Source organism: Ochotona princeps, chromosome 24 (assembly GCF_030435755.1).
Source record: "Ochotona princeps isolate mOchPri1 chromosome 24, mOchPri1.hap1, whole genome shotgun sequence".
Lineage (NCBI taxonomy): Eukaryota > Metazoa > Chordata > Mammalia > Lagomorpha > Ochotonidae > Ochotona > Ochotona princeps.
In genome coordinates, this window is record NC_080855.1 from 27,988,243 (window position 1) to 28,006,541 (window position 18,299).

Sequence of the window (18,299 nt, forward strand, 5' to 3'; positions counted from 1 at the left end):
TGTACAGAGTACTCCACAGTGGCCAAAGCTGAGCCGATCTGAAGCTGGGAGCTAGTTTTTCAGGACCTCACACATAGGTGCAGGGGCCCGTTCTCTTGGGCCACCCTCTGCTGCTCCGAGATCATCCCCAATAAGCTGGGTCAGACGGTCAGAAGCGAGTGGGACAGTTGGAGCAATGGGCTGTGCTTCAGGCAGGGGAGAAGCTGGAGTCCCCGGCCAACTTCCCCACTGCTGCTTTCACTCCTCCCTCCTGGTTCTGGGTGTGAATTCCCCACGGCTGCCACACCCATGCATACCACCCTGTGCTCATCTGCCGCTTCTTACCCATCCAGTGTTCCCCTCTTCCTCTGCTGACCGAAACCTACTTGTCCCAGATTCTCCCTTCCCAAGCCCTTCCTTACTGACCTTTGAACTTTTCTGGAATCTATTTACATTTACTTGATTGCGCGTAAGACACAAACAGTGGCTCCTCCAAACTGGGTCTGGGACCTGTGATATGTGCCTTGCCTCAGACACACCCGCCCTCCCCGGGGGGGCTGGGGTGAGGGGAGCCTTAGAGGAGTGACAGGATCAGGTTCAGGATTATTCTAGGGTGAATAAAAAGTGGGGGCCTAGCAGGCTTTGCAGAGGGACCTGCCTCCTGAGGCGGAGATGGCAAGATGGCCGCCATCAGGCAGTTCTCTGGGTTGGGGTCGTGTGGGTGGAGGAAAGAGGTGGACAGATCTAGCAGGAATGGGAAAGGGGACAGGTGAGGGGCTGGCATTGACAGAAGGTGGCAGAGCTGGGCACGGGGTTTCATCAGGTCCTTAGCTTTGGTGGTGCCCCGGGTACCACCTACCCCATGGAGTTGCAGCACTGGAGAACTAAAGGCATGACACACCTGCTTGCTGCCATTAGTGGAACCTTGGCAGGGGAGGAAGAGGCAGTACCATCCGGAACCACAATAAATACTGTGTGTGTTTGCTAAAGCCCTTGGCTGTTGGTCTGCCAGGAGGAAGAGAACAAGAGAACAGGTGTGGCAAGACCAGGATGCCACAGTGGGAGATGGAACCCCAGGGCATAGCAGGGGAAGGGGGTGGGGGTGGGTGGGGGGGCTCCAAATCTTTTTTTGCTAGTTTGTTTTGACGAAACCCAGAGAATGTTTCTCACGAGCCAAATGTCTCCCCCAGTTTCCAGGTGAATCCATAACAACAGGGGTGCTGAGCGCCTCCCTTGGGCTCAGCCCCCGTGCCAGGGGCCTGACAGGCAGGCAGGCAGGCAGGCAGGCCGGCCAGCCTTCATTCCACAGCCTTCCCTGCGTGCGCACCAGCCTGGGTGCTGCAAACGGGAGAGCTGGGACATTGTTCGTTCTTGACCTTGGGAGTTGAACTTCAGTGGCATACAAGGGAAATCAACAGGAGGAGGGCACCTGCAAAATGTTGATGTGGGGAGTTGCCTATCTGGTAGAATGAGGAGAACTTTGTCTTTCAACTTCCTACCCTTTTTAAAAAAGATTTATTTTTACTGGAAAGGCAGATTTTCAGAGAGAGGGAGAGACAGAAAGATCTTCTATTTGCTGGTTCACTCCCCAAGTGGCCACAACGGCTGAAGCTGAGCCTGTCCAAAGCCAGGAGCCAGGAGCTTCTTCTGGTCTCCCACACTGGTGCAGGGTCTCAAGCCCTTGGGCCATCCTGTATTGCCTTCCCAGGCCACAAGCAGGGAGCTGGATGGGAAGTGGAGCAGCCAGGGCATGAACTGGTACCCATAAGGAATCCAGGTGCGTTCAAGGCGAGAACTGTAGCCACTGTGCTACTGTGCTGGGCCACCTTCCCCTCTCTCCCCGCATTTTTTTAAAAAATAAACTCAAGGCTTAATTTACTGTGCTACCACACCTGCCACAATAAACTCATATCATGAAAGAAGTGTGTGTTTACTTTCATTTTATTTGAAAGGGAGGAAGAGAACGAAAGAGAGAGAATCTTTCAACCACTGGGTCCTTCCCCAAAGTCTAAAGCAGGCAGGGCTGTACCAGGCTGAAGCTGACAGCTGGAACTCACTCCGAGTATCCCCAGCCGGGGGGTGGCTGGGACCCAAGTACTTGAGCAACTACTTGCTTGCCTCCCAGGGTTCTGTACCAACAGCATGACTTTCAATTATCAGAAACTGAGACTCACGACTCACAGCAGGTGACTGGTTCCACGATGCAGACATCCCTGGCTGTGTCCTAACCACTGTGCCAGACACCTGCCTCCCCCAACCCGTCACAATCACACCCTGGTTCAGTGTGGCTAGCAGCAGGCTCTTAGCCAAGCCAGTCCTCCGGAAGCTGGTGGTCACCAAGGGATTTTACACCTGCCACAAAAGGCCTTCTGCCATGGCTTAGTTGCAGCCAGGGTAAAAAAAAAAAAAAAAGAAAATCAGAGATACAATCACTTCCAGGTTTTTCTAACCTCCAAGCCCTGGGGTGACCCTGGTTGGCTGCACCTCAAGTGTCTGGCTTGGCCCTGGAGCCCTTTGGGGACACGTGGCCCACAGGCTCTACTTTTGTCTTATCACCTTATGCTCACTCTTTCCCCACCATGGTTTTCTGTCCCCAGGTCTTAGCCAAGGCCACCAGTGGCCCTTCTGTTGCAGCTACCCCTGTGGTCATTCTTGTGGTCTCCTTCCCGTTCTCTTTCCCTTTTGGTTTCGATGTTGACCTCACCCCATCCCCTGGTTTCGCTTGCCATGTGTACGTTTAACGACTCCCCGCCAAACTGTAGGTACAGCCTCCGACTTCCGGCTTGCCTCCTTCTGGACTTCCCCCCTGCCTCCTTCTGGACTTCCCCCCCCCACCCCGCCGCAGCTCTCCAGACTCCCATCTTCTCACAGTGCAATCCAGAGATGGGCGTTTGGCCCAAACAACCTAGCACCCACACTCCCTATTGAGGTAACAGGTGAGAGCTCAAGCTGTTGGGGTTCCTGCACCCTCAAGGTGGGAGACCTGGATGGAATTCCAAACTCCTGGCTTGGGTCTCTCAGCTTAGACCTGAGCATTGCAGGCATTTGAGGATTGAACCAGTACAGCAAAGCTCTTTTTGTTGGTCTACCTCTCAAATAACTTTTATTTATTTATTTATTTATTTTATTTTTTTTTAAGATTTATTTACTTTTATTACAAAGTCAGATATACAGAGAGGAGGAGAGACAGAGAGGAAGATCTTCCATTCGATGATTCACTCCCCAAGTGACCGCAACGGGCCGGTACTGTGCCAATCCGAAGCCGGGAACCAGGAACGTCTTCCAGGTCTCCCATGCGGGTGCAGGGTCCCAAAGCTTTGGGCCATCCTCAACTACTTTCCCAGGCCACAAGCAGGGAGCTGGATGGGAAGTGGAGCAGCTGGGATTAGAACCGGCGCCCATATGGGATCCCGTTGCGTTCAAGGAAAGGACTTTAGCCGCTGGGCCTTGCCGCCGGGCCCTCAAATAACTTTTAAAAATATATTTTTATTGGAAAGGTAGTAACAGAGAGAGAGAGATGTTCTATCCATTGGTTCATTCCTCAAATGGCTTCAATGGCTGGAGCTAAGCCTGTCCTAACACCAAGAGCTTCTTCTGGGTCTCCCACGGTAGCGCAGGGACCCAAGGACCATTCTCCATTGCTTTCCCGTGTGCATTAGCAGGGAAGTGGAACCAAACAGCCTCCCCTATTGCATGCTGGTGCCACAGGTGGAGGGTTAGGGCACTGGGCCCCCAACTATTTTTTTTTTTAAGTAAGAATCCATCATTTCCCCCCTAGGAACCCGGGCTCGAGTTATGAGCAGTGCCCATCACTGGGGCCGCTCTGGATTATCCCCTCGCTCTCCCTCTGCCCATCCCTACCGGCTGCCCCTGCCTTGTAGCCAGCACCTGTCAGCCCAGATGGAGAGCTATGCTTGGTCTTCCACGCACTCTCTTCGAGAATCCCCAATGCTCAGAGTGAGGTTTGAGTGCTGCTCCACATCCACGACCCTCCACGGCTTGGCCTGTGGCCTCAGCGCCACTCCCACCCACCAGGAGCCCACCACAGACCTCCCCCAAGGCCCCTTGAGATACAGAGTCTGTGGCCTCTCTCCCTCCTTCCCTCCTCTCTCTTGAGGGTCCCTGGAAGATGGGGTCCCTTTCTTATTTCCCAGGCCAGGTGAGCGTTCTCCGAACTGCTCTAGGAGCCACACATTAGGTCTTCCTTTGTTTCCTTTTCCCGGCCTGGGAATGAGAACTCCCGTGTAGATTGTGTGGGGACACTGGGGGCGTCAACGGGTGCTCCAAGCCCCAACCAAGAGCACGGGGTGGGCGGCTACCTGCCACCTGCCCCACACCTCCTCCGGGTGGGCAGCGGGAAACACCCGCCGCCCCAGGCTCCGTTGGACTTCACAGTCAGTAAGCCAAAGACCCCTCCCCCAGCCCTGCGGGGCGCACGGAGCTTAAGGCCGGGTTTTCCCGCTGCCTGCCGGCAGACCCTAGGTCTCAGCTAAGCTGCATCCAAGTTGGGGGTGCCGTATGGGTGGTGGGGTCCAGTCAAGGCTGATCACCCCCTCCTCCCGGGCGGGGGGAGCTTTAGGACAAGGAGGCGCCAGCCACTGCAAAAACAAACGGCTTTTATTGAAAAACATCAAGTGGCCCGGTTCCTGGCTGCCCGTGTCCCAGGGACCCAAAGCAACGGCGGGCTTTTGGAGTGGGGGTGGAGGACAAGGGAGCCTCCATGAGCGGGCAAGTAGCGGCGGTTGTCACCCAGCAGCGGGCAGGAGAGCGGAGCTGGGGTATACTGTCCACGCGGGTCGAACCCTGACTCTCCCCACCGCCCGCACCTCCCCAGCAGTCCGGCTTCCCGCGCCCCGTAGAGGCGGTGGCAAGTGGCGAAGGGGAGAAGGCGCCGTCGGGGCGGCAGGGTCTCGAACGCGAGGCTGCCGGGGCGGAGGACTTAGTGGACACTCCAGTTCCCGGTGGTGGTGGCTGTTGAGGTTGAGGTTGGAGGGGCTTTCCCCGCGCGCCCATCGGCTCAGACGTAGTCCTTGCGGTCGTAGGCGGTGCCCATGGTGGTAGTGGCGGGCCCGGTGGAGCGCGGCGCCGAGTAGACGACCTTGGTGGGCGCGTACTTGTCGCGCGGCGGACAGGAACAGCAGAGCAGTGCACCTCCCAGCAGTTGCAGCGCCGCGGCGGCCCAGCCCACGTAGAGAGCGGCGCCCATTTCGCGTTTCTGCGATTCGGGCACCAGGGCGTTATAGAAGTCCTGGATGATGGTGTTGGCCGACCAGGACACGGGCACGAGGGTGAGCAGCGCGGCCAACAGGAAGAGTACGCCCGCCACGATGGTGATCTTGGCTTTGGTCGTCTCGTCCTGCACGCAGTTGGTGCACTGGGCGCCCACGAGCGCCACGAAGAGCCCGAAGGCGGCCACCAGGATGGCCACGACGATGAGCGCGCGGGCCGCCTGCAGGTCCTGCGGCAGCGCCAGCAGCGAGTCGTACACCTTGCACTGCATTTGCCCGGTGCTCTGCACCACGCAGTTCATCCATAGGCCTTCCCAGATGATCTGTGCCGTGATGATGCTGCTGCCGATAAAGGCCGACACGCGCCACATGGGCAGCGCGCAGCACACGATAGAACCTATCCAGCCCAGCACGGCCAGCGACGTGCCGGTGATCTCCAGGCCCATAGACATGGCTGCTGCGGTTGTGCCGGCCGGTTCCGCACCAGCCGCCTCCGGGAGCTGGAGAGACGAGGGTGCCGGGGCCGCTGGGCCTGGCCGGGGTCAGTTGCGGGCGGGTGCGCGAACCCGAGGAAGGACTGCGGCTGGATGGACGGATTCACAGACGACGGCGGCCGCTAACGGCTCGGCCACGAACCCCGGCGCCGCGACTGCGCCTGCACCTGCTTCTGGCTCGGTGCGCTGGGGCCGGTTAGACTTAGCTCATTGCCCCAGCGGCGCGCCGGGGGCGGGAGGGGCGGAGTCGGGCCTGGGGACAGTGACGTGGCCCCCTCCCACCTTCACCTTGCACCCAGGGAGGGAAGGACTTGGCGGCGAGTGGCGACGTGCTCCCGGGTGCTGGGGGTGGGGGCTGTTAGAGGAGGGCGGAGTCTGCCCCTCCCCATCCATCCCCCACCTCCGCGTCCCTCTTTAGCTCAGAACTTGAACGACTTGAAGTGCAAATCAGAAACTGCCCCTTCCCACCCCGCCCTCTACACTCCTCGAGGCATTTCGGCGCCTCTGGCGCTGGCGGTGTGGGCCTGGGGGGCGCCGCCAACTGCTTTGGACAGCCGGGCCCCTGAGCGCCCAGAGAGAAAGAGAGGGCGTGGCCACAGCTGCTGGGACGAGTGGGCTGGGCTCCGCCAAGGGGAGCTGCACCTGCCCAGGTCCCTCTCGCCTCTGAGATGCGCGCAACTGGCGCCTGCCGGTCGGGTCTCCGCCAAGCTGTTGGGCATCGTCCAATTCCGGGGGAAGCTGGGTCTGGCAACCGAGGTCGGGCTGCAAGGGTCCCCAGGCCTGGGGGGCGGCGGGCAGGAGGTACAGAAGGGAGCCCAAATTCCTCCCCAGCCCCCTGCTGCTCCTAGCGCTGGCAGCCAGCCTGGATGCCTTTAGCTGAACTGGTCCCAGAAAGCCGCAGCCCCCTGCCCCTCTTCTACCTCAAGGAGTCCCCTCCTCTCAGGGAGCCTGTTCCCCCATCCCTCAGGGGTACCTCGGTTCAGGGTCGGGGTCCACGTTGATGAAGTGGTGATGAAAGAAGTTTGATAGACTGAAAATGGGAAGGTCAGAAATGTTTTCCACCGGGTCCTGGCTCCCGCACCTGGCTCTGAGCCTTTCGGAATTAGCCTAGGAGTTTCCACGCGTCTGGTCCCCCCCCCCTACTATTCCCAGTGCTTGTGTGCTGTGTGTTGCTGCCTTCAGGCTCCTGGGCTCCCACACACAACACCTGCCATGGCCAGGTCCCTTTGCCTGTGAGACACACTCCATCCATTTCCTGTGTATTTCCATTTTTTTTTTTTTACATTATTTACAAGTTAGTGTGCCTTTTCATCTCACTTGAAAGAAGGTGGGAGAGAGAGAAAGCAAGTGAACCTGGAATTTAACCTGAGATCTGAGTCTACCGCATGGGTGGCAGGGACCCAAAGGTTGCGTCATTGCTTACTGTGTCCCCTGGGGGACACATCAGCGGGGAGCTGGATTGGGAAATGGAGTAGCTGGGACCAGGCACTCTGATGTTGGATGCCGGGCTCCTAAGTGGATGACTTTGCGGCTGTAGCGTGTGCCTGCCCCCTGTATATTTTTGATTGTCTCTCTCTCTTACACACACACACACAGTCTACCAACTCCAGAATGTCTCTGAAATGGGTGAGGATTTGGTCTGTTTAGCTCACTGGTGCTGTGTGGCCCAGGGAGAATCGATTTAATGCCGTGAATGAGGAAAGCTGTCACTTGCTCATCTTCTCCAACCTGGTCTGCCCAGGCCTACATAGCTGTCCTGCTGAGTGGCTTCCTGCTTTGCCAAACACAGGCGTGCAGCTTGCCCAAGCCCTGGGGAGCTAGAAGAGGAAGGTAAACAGAGCCAGAGGGACCCACTTTCTATAGGGGCAAAGGCCTTGGGCTGGGACTGCTGGGTGGGGTTGGGAGTGCCAGGCCAAAGGGTCTAGCTGGTGTTGGGTGTGGGCAGTCCTGGAGGAAGTTTATGTAGCCAGGATCCTATCTCGGGTGGCCCTGAGCCAGGGAAAGGTGGATATGGCATGGCTGGCCTGTGTGTGTGTGTGTGTGTGTGTGTGTGTGTGTGTGTGTGTGTGTGTGTGGTGGGGTAGTGGGGTGGGCAGGGAGATGCTGGCTGGGGTCAGGTGCTCCAGCCAAGGGCTGGGCCTCCTCTAGGGTTCCTGAATTCTAGATCTTGCAAGTCATATGACCTCCCTTAGCCTCATTTTCCTCTCCTGTAAAATGAGCAAAATTATGTCCGTGTGACTCACTTCGCAGTGACAAGCACAGGGCTAGAGGTAGGAGCCCTGGAAGGAGCAGGGGTGTATGGTGAGGCTGGTCCTGCACAGGTCTGAGTCTGGCTGCACTCTCACAGGTGAGACTTTGGGTCAGTCCCTCCGCCCCACGGAGCCTCAGTTTTCCCTGCCTGTGAAATGGGCATGGTTCTACTGCCAGCACTCAGCAGTGGCTTGGTTCTGAGCCTGCGGGAGGTGCCCTCGACTAGAGGCAAAGAGTAGCAGGACAGAGGACTTGAAGCCCAGGGGCCAAACTTCACGGACTCAGCAAATAGCATTGACTCTGAGCAAACACAGCCCCATCAACTTTTTACTCAATACTGACCATGGTGCGTACAACCCAGTGAAAAACAGAACAAAAAATTTCAATTAGAAATAGGCCATGGCAATACAAATCAAAAGGAGATATCAACTCATCTTAGCTTGAGAGGCGTTTTATTTTAGGTATATTTACTTTGTTTGAAAGGTGGAGTGACAGAGAGCACTTCCACCTGCTGGTTCACTCCCCAAAGGCTACAATAGTTAGAGGTGGGACTGGTCGGAAACCAGGAGCCTTGGAGTGTCCCGCGTGGGTGTAGGAGTCCAAGAGTTTGGACCATTGTTTGCTGTGTTCCCAGGCCATTAACAGGAAACTAGATGCGAAGTGGAGCAGCCCGGACATGAACCAGCACCCATAGGGGATGTTGATACCACAGTGGTGACCATAGCACCAGTTTCTAAAGTGGCTTTCATAAAAAGAAAAAAGGAAGAAAGAAGTGTTGGCGGTGGTGATGCGGTAGCTTAAGCTGCCGCCTATGACACCTAATCAGAGTGTTGCTTTGAGTCCTGGCTGTTGCACTTTTTTTTGAAAGACTTACTTATTTTTATTGGAAAACAAGACTTAGAGAGAAAGAGAGATGGAGAGAAAGATATTCCGTCTGCTGGTTCACCCCTCCAAGGGGCTGAGCCGATTCAAAGACAGGAGCCAAGAGTTTCTTCAGGGTCTCCCACATGGGTGCAGGGTCCCAAAGCTTTAGGCCATCCTCTACTAATTTTCCCAGGCCACAAGCTGGGTAGGAAGCGGGGCTGCTGGGATTAAAATTGGCTCCCATGTGGGATCCTGGCGTGTTCAGGGTGAGGATTTCTGATTCACTTTCCTGTTAACACACTGGGGAAAGCAGCTGATGATGACCCAGATACTTGGGTCCCTGGCTGCCTCTCTGGGAGACCCACCTAGAGTTCTTGAAGTGCATTAGCAGAGAGCTGGGACCAGAAGGGGAGCAGCCAGGACTCAAGCCGGCACGTGTTTAGGACGCTGGCATCACTAGTAGTGGTTTAGTTTGCTATGCCACAATGCTGGCCCCCAGCAGATCAATGTTTAAGTTTACAATTTTGTATGGCCCAAGAATGGTGCTATAAATTTCCGAATGGCCCTTGGCAGAACAAAGCTTCCCTACCCTGCTTGGAGAGTGACTGCTAATAGATTTTTTGGCACAATAAAAATATTCTACCGTGGAGTATGCTGATATTTACATAACAGAGTACCTATAATGTTCTGCAATTAAGGTCAGCGGTGTGGCATAGCAAGTAAAGCTACCTCCTATGATGTTGGCATTTCACTTGGGTGCTGGTTCGCATCCCGGTTGTTCCGCTTCCTATATGGCTCCTTGTTAGTGCACCTGGGAAAGCAGCAGATAATGGCTCAAGTGCTTGAGTCTTTGTACCCACGTTGTGGGAGACCTGGAAGAAGCTCCTGGCTCCTGGATTTGAAGCCAGGAGCCAGGAGCTTCTTCAGGGTCTCCCATGCAGGAAGCAGGGTCCCAAGGCTCTGGGCCATCTTCAGCTGCTTTCCCAGACCACAAGCAGGGAGCTGGATGGGAAGTAGAGCAACTGGGAAATGAACTGGCACCCATGTGGGTTGCCAGGACTGTAGGCAGATCCCATAACTCTGCCTTTTAACTAACTGAATAAACACATAAATCTTGAAAACAAAGCCAGCGTGCCTCTGGGGCCTGCAGTGTGTATATCCCATTGCCTGGTGAGTGCTGTGAGTTGTGATGGGGGGCGGGGAGCTCCGTTTCACCTCACCCCCCACCCAAGGTCACGGACGTGTTTCCATGCACACACCCTTGAATTTCCTGTTCCAAAGCAACAGCATGATTAGCCTGTGGGAGTGGACTCGCCCCTGCCAAAAGGGCTGAGTGACCCCTGTGGAAGTGGGTTTCTGTGGTCCAAACAGAGTTAAAAGAGCCTTCCCTTGGAGGTTGGTAAGGAGGAGGATTTGATTACTGGAGATGATGGGGTGTGTTTGGGTAGAACCCTCTGTGTGTGTATGTGTGTGTGTGTATGTGTGTGTGTGTGATTCCCAATCAACAAACGACCAGGAAAAGAGGTACTGAGTAAGTAGCTAAGATGTTAGCCTGTTCTCTACCTCCCCTCAAGAAGTGGTCCTCTGGGCCCCCTGGCTGCGCCCATCTGGTTGTGGCTGCAGGATCCTCCTGCCAGCCAGCCTGGCCTTCTCAGCATCTCCTGCCATACACGGGGACACCAAGAGGTGAGAACTTTACACAGACTCAAGGAAGGGAAGAACTCAGGCTTTGAGGGGTGAAGGCCCAGTGGTCCTGGCTGGGGGGACAGAGGCAGTGGAGTGCCAAGACCACCGATCTGCTCGCTGTGGTCACTCAGCTTGTTGGAACTGTACCACCTTTTCATTGGTGTGCATGTGGGATGTGTGTGTATATGTGCATGTGTGTGGCTGTGAGTGTGCAGTGCTTGTGTGGTATGTGTAAAGATAGTTAAGAAACGGGTTTGGTGGCATGGCCTAGTGGCTAAGGTCCTCGCCTTGATCCCATATGGCCGCTGGTTCTAATCCCGGCAGCTCCACTTCCTCTCTGTCTCTCCTCCTCTCAGTATATCTGACTTTGTAATAAAAATAAATCTTAAAAAAAAAAAAAAAAAGATAGTTAAGAAACAATAGGGGCAACACTGTGGCATAGTGCGTAAAGCCACTGTCTGCAGCAGGCATCCCATAAAGGCGCTGGTTCAAATCCCAGCTTCTTCACTTCTGACCTAGCTCCCCGTTAATGTACCTCAGAAGGCAGTAGAAAATGACTCAAAAGTGCTTGGGCCCCTGCACCCACAAGGGAGACCCATAAGAGGCTTCTGGCTCCTGGCTTTGACCTGGGCCAGCCCTGGCCGTTGTGGTCATCTGGGGAGTAAACCAGTGGATGAAAGATATCTCTCTCTCTCTGTAACCCCACATTGCAGATAAAGAAAAAAAATTTTTTTAAATTTGTTTTTATTGCAAAGTCAGATATACAGAGAGGAGCAGAGACAGGAAGAATTTCCATTCAATGATTCACTCCCCAGGTGACTGCAATGGCTGGAGCTGTCCCAAACCGAAGCCAGGAGCCAGGAACTTCCTCCAGGTCTCCTATGTGGGTGCAGGGTCCCAATGCTTTGGGCCATCCTTGACTGCTTTCCCAGGCCACAAGCAGGAAGCTGGATGGGAAGCAGGGTTGCCAGGATTAGAACAGATGCCCATATGGGGTCCTAGTGCACTCAAGGCAAGGACTTTAGTCACTAGGCCACCAGGCCCCAAAATATTATTTTTTTGTTAAAGAAATATCAACACTGATGCCTGTGATTAAGTGGGTGACTTAAACATTGTGGTCAGTGTCATTTGATCGGGGGCCCTAGCTACCTCCTGTGTCCCCAGGGTTTGGCCAGGGGTTGCAAATGGCAGACGGGAAGAGTTGGGGGCGGAGTTCAGGCTGCAGGTTTGGCTTGAGCGGTACCAAAGTTTTTGAAAAATAAATCAAATGCCCGCTGTGGCTGAGGGTAAGACAAGGTCTTGGGGCTCCAAGCAGGTCCCTCGTGGTAGTGACAGGGACAGGCACTGCTCTCTGACTGTTGCTGCCTCCCGTGGGGTGCGCTGGCAGCTGGCTGGAATCAGGCATGGGGCAGGGATGCAAACCCAAGCTTCTGATGTGGGTTACCTTCAATGGCCGTAGCGCTGTAGTAAGTTAGGCAGATAAGACGTTCGAAGTCTTTCAAATTGGTGATTTTCCAACATTGCTCCATTTGTGTATTTTTCGTTCACTATGTGTATCTTTTTTTTTTTTTTTTTAATGTTCTAAGTTTCCTTCCTCTTTCAGGGGAAGGTCTACTTGTGACAATGTCTGCCTTCTTCACGATATATATATATCTATAATATATGTCTGTAATAATATATGTAAATAATATATATCTGTACTATCTATAATATATATATATATCTTTATATATATATAAGATATATTTTATGTATTTATTTTATTGGAAAGTCAGATATACAGAGAGGAGGAGAGACAGAAAAGGATGTCTTCCATCTGTTGATTCACTCCCCAAGCGGCCTCAATGGCTGGAGCGGAGCTGATCCGAAGCCAGCAGCCTCTTCCGGGTCTCCCACACAGGTGCAGGGTCCCAAGGCTTTGGGCAGTCCTCGACTGCTTTCCCAGGCCACAAGTAGGATAGGAAGCGGGGCTGCTAGGATACAAACCAGTGCCCATATGGGATCCCAGTGCATGCGAGGTGAGGACTGTGTCCGTTAGGCTACAACGCTGGGCCCAAAAGATATATTTTTAAGAAATTATTTGATAGGTGGAATTACACAACACACAGAGAGAGCTGTCTTCTCCCACAGGTTCACTCCACAAGTGCCTGCAGCAGCCATGGCTGGGCAAAGCTGAAGTCAGCAGCCTGGCACTCCATCTGCATCCCCCACGTGGGTGGGAGGCAGGGACCTGGGCACTGGTGCCATTCCCTGCTGCCTCCCAGTGTGTGCATCTTAGCAGGAAGCTGAACTGGAAGCAGAGTTGGGTCTTGAGCTCTGGCCGGGTCTGGGATGCCAATGTCCCTCGTGGCGTCTCCCGGCACCCAACGCCCTCTTCGTTATGACACTGTGTGTGTGTGTGTGTCTTTCTGTGTGTGTGTCCTATTTGGAGCTCACACAGCCTTTTGGTCTCAGAACACTGTGGACTTTCCAGCCATTATTTCCTCCAGTGCTTTCCAGTCCTGCCTGATTTCTTTCCCTTGTAAAATGACACAGAAATGTCATACAACTCTTCTTTTTCCCTGCCAGTCTGTTTCTTCCTTTCTGTGGACATTGACTATGGGCTGTTGTGTCTTCCAGCTCTTGGGTTCTTTCTTCCTCCTCTCTGTAGTGTTGCTCAAACCATCCTGGGAGGCTCTAATGGCAGTTTCTGTGTTTTCAGAGCTAACATTGCTGTTTTTTTTTTTCTTGTGTCTTCTACTTTTTCATTTTTCTTAAAGATTTTATTTATTTTTATTGGAAAGTCAGATATATAGAGAGAGGAGGAGAGACAGAAATATCTTCCATCCGATGAGTCACTTCCCAAGTGACCACAATGGCCAGTGCTGTGCCAATCCGAAGCCTGGAGCCAGGAGCTCCTCTGGGTCTCTCACATAGGTGCAGGGTCCCAAGGCTTTGGGCTGTCCTCTGCTGCTTTCCCAGGCCACAAGCTGGATGGAAAAGCCGGGATTAGAACCGGTGTCCATATGGGATCCTGGCACGTTTAAGGCGAGGACTTTAGCTGCTAGGTCACCAAGCCGGACCCTACTTTTTAATTTTATGCTAAAAAAAAATCTATTTTTAATTTTTGTGAGAGGCCCGTGTGGTGGCTCAACAGGCTAATTCCCTGCCTTAATTTTTTTAAAAAGAGATTTATTTATTTTTATTGGAAAGACAGATTTATATAGAGAAGGAGGGACAGAAAGTAAAATCTTCTATTCGCTGGTTCACTCTAAGTGGCTGCAAGTGCTGGAATTGAGCTGATCTCAAGCCAGGAGCCAGGGGCTTCTTCCGGGTCTCCCACATGGGTGCAGGGTCCCAAGGCTTTGGACCGTCCTCTGCTGCTTTCCCAAGCCATAACCAGGGAGCTGGATGGAAAGTGGAGTAGCCAAGACTTGAACAAGTGTCCATATGGGATCTGCCATCACAGGCTTCGCGTGCTATGCTGTGGCACCACCCATTCTATTTTTATTTATTTGTTTCAAGTACATTCATAATTGCTCCCTTGAAAGTGATCAAGCTGGTGTGAAATGCTGTTTGATAGCTAGCATCTTTTCCTCATTAACCCGGGATTCACCCTGGTGTGATAAGAGACTTCAACCAGCTTGGGGGTGGGGTGTTTCCATCTCTTGCACAGAGACCCTGGGTCGTCTTGACCTCTTGCACCACAGGGCTGTTGTGACATTCCTCGGGCGGGTGGGGCTGCCTTATTACTGTCAGGTGGAAGTCCATGTCCCTGTTCAGCCTTGAATGGCCCAAGGGGTGGGAGAGGAAGATGGCTTCTCATTACTGATTAGCTTGGAGCTGCAGCTGACAGCACAGGGGATGGAGGTGACACATGGCACCATCATCTCCTTGGGAGGAGAGGGCGGCTCTCAGAGCTGCCAGGCACCCCACATGCTCTCTATCGGCCTCTGCCGGGGAAACTGGAGGAGATTGGGTATTGGGGTACCCCGTTGCTGTCCCTAAGATGACCCCTGGCCTCTAGGGAAGGGTGTGGTGAGCCCCATTGGGATATAGCAAAGCAGTCTCTGTCTCCGAGGTTTCTGTCTTACTGGGCTGCCCACTTCCTGCTCCGTTGATCACATTGAGCAGCTTTTGTGGGGGGTTTTGTGGTCTGTGACCCTTGGTGTTTCCTGGTCACCTGCTTCTTCAGGTCCAAATGTGGGGTAAATGAGTAAAAACTCAAACTCAAGAGGGGTTTGGCGTTGTGGCATAATGGACTAAGCCACCACTTGCAATGCCAGCAATTCTGTATGGGCACTGGTTCAAGTCCTGGTTGTTCCACTTCCCATCCAGGTCTCCGCTAATGTGCCTGGGAAAGCAGTGGAGGATGATTGCAGTATGGAGACCCCTGCATCCAGAAGGGAGTCCCTGACAGAGATCCTGGCTCACGGCTTTAGCCTGGCCATTGCAGCCATTTGGCGGGGGCAGGAGTGAGTCAGTGGATAAAAAAAAAATAAAAAAATCTAAACCCCCACCCCTCAAAAAAAAAAAAAACAAAACCCAGAACAGACCAGAGTATAATCATGTCTCACAAAAAGCCCAGGGATACCAAGCAGTATGGCTCTGACCTTGAGCACACAGGCTGGCAGCAGGTGCCCATCTATGAGTCATGCACCCGTCCTGCCCCTGGCTGCCCAGAGCATCCCCAGCTGCCTAGCTGCGGGCCATGTGACAGTGCTGCTGACACATGTCCTGGAGTCCAGAGGTGCCCGGTGGGCATGCCCAGTTCTCCGCACTTCCCAGCTTTGCAGGTGTGAGGTGCGCATGGTGTCTGGTTTGCTGACAAAACTGGGCAATGGGTGTCTTACTCCTCCTTCTCCTAAGCGCAAGTCCTCTGCTGCTGGAGATGGCAAAATCCAAATTGGGGGCCTAGGCTCAATTGGCTAATCCTCCCCTTGCAAACGCTGGCATTCCATATGCTTTCCGATTCGTGTCCTGGCTGCCCCACTTCCTATCCAGCGCTCCTTGATTATTCCCTGGAAAAGCAGTTGAGGATGAGCCAAAGCCTTAGGACCCTGAACATGCATGAGAGACTTGGCAGAAGCTCCTGGCTCCTGGCTTTGGGTGAGCTCAACTCCAGCCGCCTTTGCAGCCATTTGGGGCATGAACGAGCAGATGGAAGATCTTCTTCTCTGTCTCTCCTCCTCTTTGTATATCTGACTTTCCAATAAAAATATAAATAAATCTTTTTTAAAAATCCACACTCTTTTCTCCTGGTCTGGGCATTGATGCTCAACACAGGACGTGTCCCCTGAGGCCCCCAGGATGACGGAGTGTGTGTGTGTGTGCGTGCGTGTGTGTGTGTGCACGATGTGTGAACTTCTCCCAGCCACAGCGATTCTGCTGCCACCACCCCGAATGCCCTGTCATGGGGTTCAGTTCTGGCGGCTACACCTGCTGACATGCTTATATCCCTCACGCCCAGGGCTCATCCCCACATACTGCACCCCATTTCCTTTTTGAAAGGTTTAGTTATTATTTTCCCTGGAAAGCCAGATTTGTGCCCCATTTTTGAGGCTATTTTTTTTTAAAGATTTATTTATTTTATTACAAAGTCAGATATACAGAGAGGAGGAGAGACAGAGAGGAAGATCTTCCGTCCAGTGATTCACTCCCCAAGTGAGCCTCAATGGGCCGGTGCGCGCCGATCCGAAGCCCGGAACCTGGAACCTCTTCCGGGTCTCCCATGCGGGTGCAGGGTCCCAATGCATTGGGCCGTCCTCGACTGCTTTCCCAGGCCAAAAGCAGGAAGCTGTATTGGAAGTGGAGCTGCCGGGATTAGAACCGGCGCCCACATGGGATCCCAGGTGCATTCAAGGCAAGGACTTTAGCTGCTAGGCCACGCCGCCGGGTCCGAGGCTATTTTTTTTTTTTTAAGATTTATTTTATTTTTATTGGAAAGTCAATTTACAGAGAGAATGAGAGACAAAGATCTCCCACCCTCTGGTTTACTTCCCAAGTAGCTGCAATGGTCAGTGCTGAGCCAGCCTGAAACTAGGAGCCAGGAACCTCCTCTGGGTCTCTCCTGGGGGTGCAGGGTTTCAAGGCCTTGGGTCGTCCTCTACTGCCTTCCCAAGCCACAAGCAGGGAGCTTGGAAGGGAAGTGGAGCAGCTGGGATATGAACCGGTGCTCCTATGGGTTCCCAGGAGTGCAAAGTGAGGGCTTTAACCACTAGGCCACACCACTGGGCCCAGCACCTCCACTTTCTTTAGGCCCCTCTGTAGATTCTGTCAGCTGGGAATTCCTTGAACTCTTTCCTGCCCCTGAAGGTTTTCATGGTGGCTTCATTTCATAGGCCTGATCGGTTGCATCATCAGCCAATGGTATTCCAGTCAGCGTGTGACAAACCCCCCCTCAGAGGCGGACAGTTCCCACCCTCCAATGGTGGTTCCCCTGGCAAATAGCCCTCTGCTGAGACTGTCTGGAAGGAACAGGAATCATCAGAACAAAAGATGCTTTCACTGCCCAGGGGGAATCCCCAGGGGAACCAAGATCAAAGACCGCACCTGGCAGGTCTGGTGCCCAGAGTCCTCGCCTTGCAAGCTCCAGGATCCTATATGGGCGCAGCACCGGCCTTTGCGCTCACTTGGGGAATGTATCATCGGACGGAAGATCTTCCTCTCTGTATCTCCTCCTGTGTGTATATCTGACTTTGTAATAAAAATAAATAAATCTTAAAAAAAAAAAAACTATCCTGGCTGCTCCTCTTCCATCCAACTCCCTGCTTGTGGCCTGGGAGGGCAGTCGAGGATGGCCCAAAGCTTTGGGATCCTGCACCCACATGGGAGACCTGGAAGAAGTTCCTGGCTCTGGTTTCTGATCGGCACAGCTTCAGCCATTGCAGCCACTTGGGGAGTGAACCAGCAGATGGAAGATTTTTCTCTCTGTCTCTCCTCTCTGTAAATCGGCCTCTACAATAAAAAAAAAAAAAATCTTTTAAAAGAAGATTTATTTTGCTTTTATTGAAAAGTCAGATAATCAGAAAGGGTGAGATCTTCTGACTGCAAGGGCTGGAGCTGAGCCAATCAAGCCAGGAGCCAGGAACTTCTTCCAGGTTTCCCATGTGGGTGCAGGATCCCAAAGCTTTGGGCCATCCTTGAATGCTTTCTCATGCCAAGAACAGGGAGCTGGATGGGAAGAGGGGCTGCCGGGATTAGAACCAGCACCCATATGGGATCCTGGTGCGTTCAAGCAAAGGACTTTAGCCGCTAGGCCCCTGTGCCGGGCCCAAAATAAATAAATCTTTAGGGGGGAAAAAAAAGACAAAAACCAAAAACACATGGGACCCTGAGATTCCCCCAGCACCTCTCTACAAGGGAACTAGGAACTGGGTCAGAAACTGGAGGTGGGGCTTGCGTGGTAGCTGGCTCCTGGCTCCGCTTTCCATCCAGCTCCACGATAATACGCCCAGGAAAACATTAGGAACACGTGCTTAAACCCCTGCACCCACGTAGGAGATCCAGAATAAGTTTCACGCTCCTGGTTTTGGTCTGGCCCAGTCCTGGCTCTTACAACTACTCAAGGAGTGAATCAACAGGCAGAAGAGCTCTCTCTTTCTCCCTCTCTGTCACTCTGCCTTTCAAATAAATAAAAAAGAAACCGGGCTGGAGGAGGGGAAAGAGGTCACATAGGAATTTCCTTGTCTCTCACACTATCGCACTCCAGCCCCTGTGGACAGGTTTCAGTCTAGCTCATGGGAACATTTGTGTTTGAGAGCTGTGTAGCAGTACTGTGGTTCTGGATTCCCCACAGTGGGCTCTAAGACAAGACAAA

General features: G+C 53.4%; 1 protein-coding gene across 1 annotated transcript; it reads right to left on the reverse strand.

The window, feature by feature from the left end:
* Positions 1–4,578: 4,578 nt before the first annotated feature.
* CLDN3 (claudin 3) lies at positions 4,579–5,968 on the reverse strand. Its single transcript, XM_004587003.2, has one exon. It carries the CDS (start codon positions 5,657–5,659, stop codon positions 4,997–4,999), a length of 663 nt encoding a protein of 220 aa, XP_004587060.1. The 5' UTR covers positions 5,660–5,968; the 3' UTR covers positions 4,579–4,996.
* Between the last annotated feature and the right edge of the window lie 12,331 nt (positions 5,969–18,299).

Excerpts from the sequence above, each read along its gene's own strand:
- CLDN3 (XM_004587003.2), bottom strand. The coding sequence starts at position 5,659 with ATGTCTATGGGCCTGGAGATCACCGGCACGTCGCTGGCCGTGCTGGGC.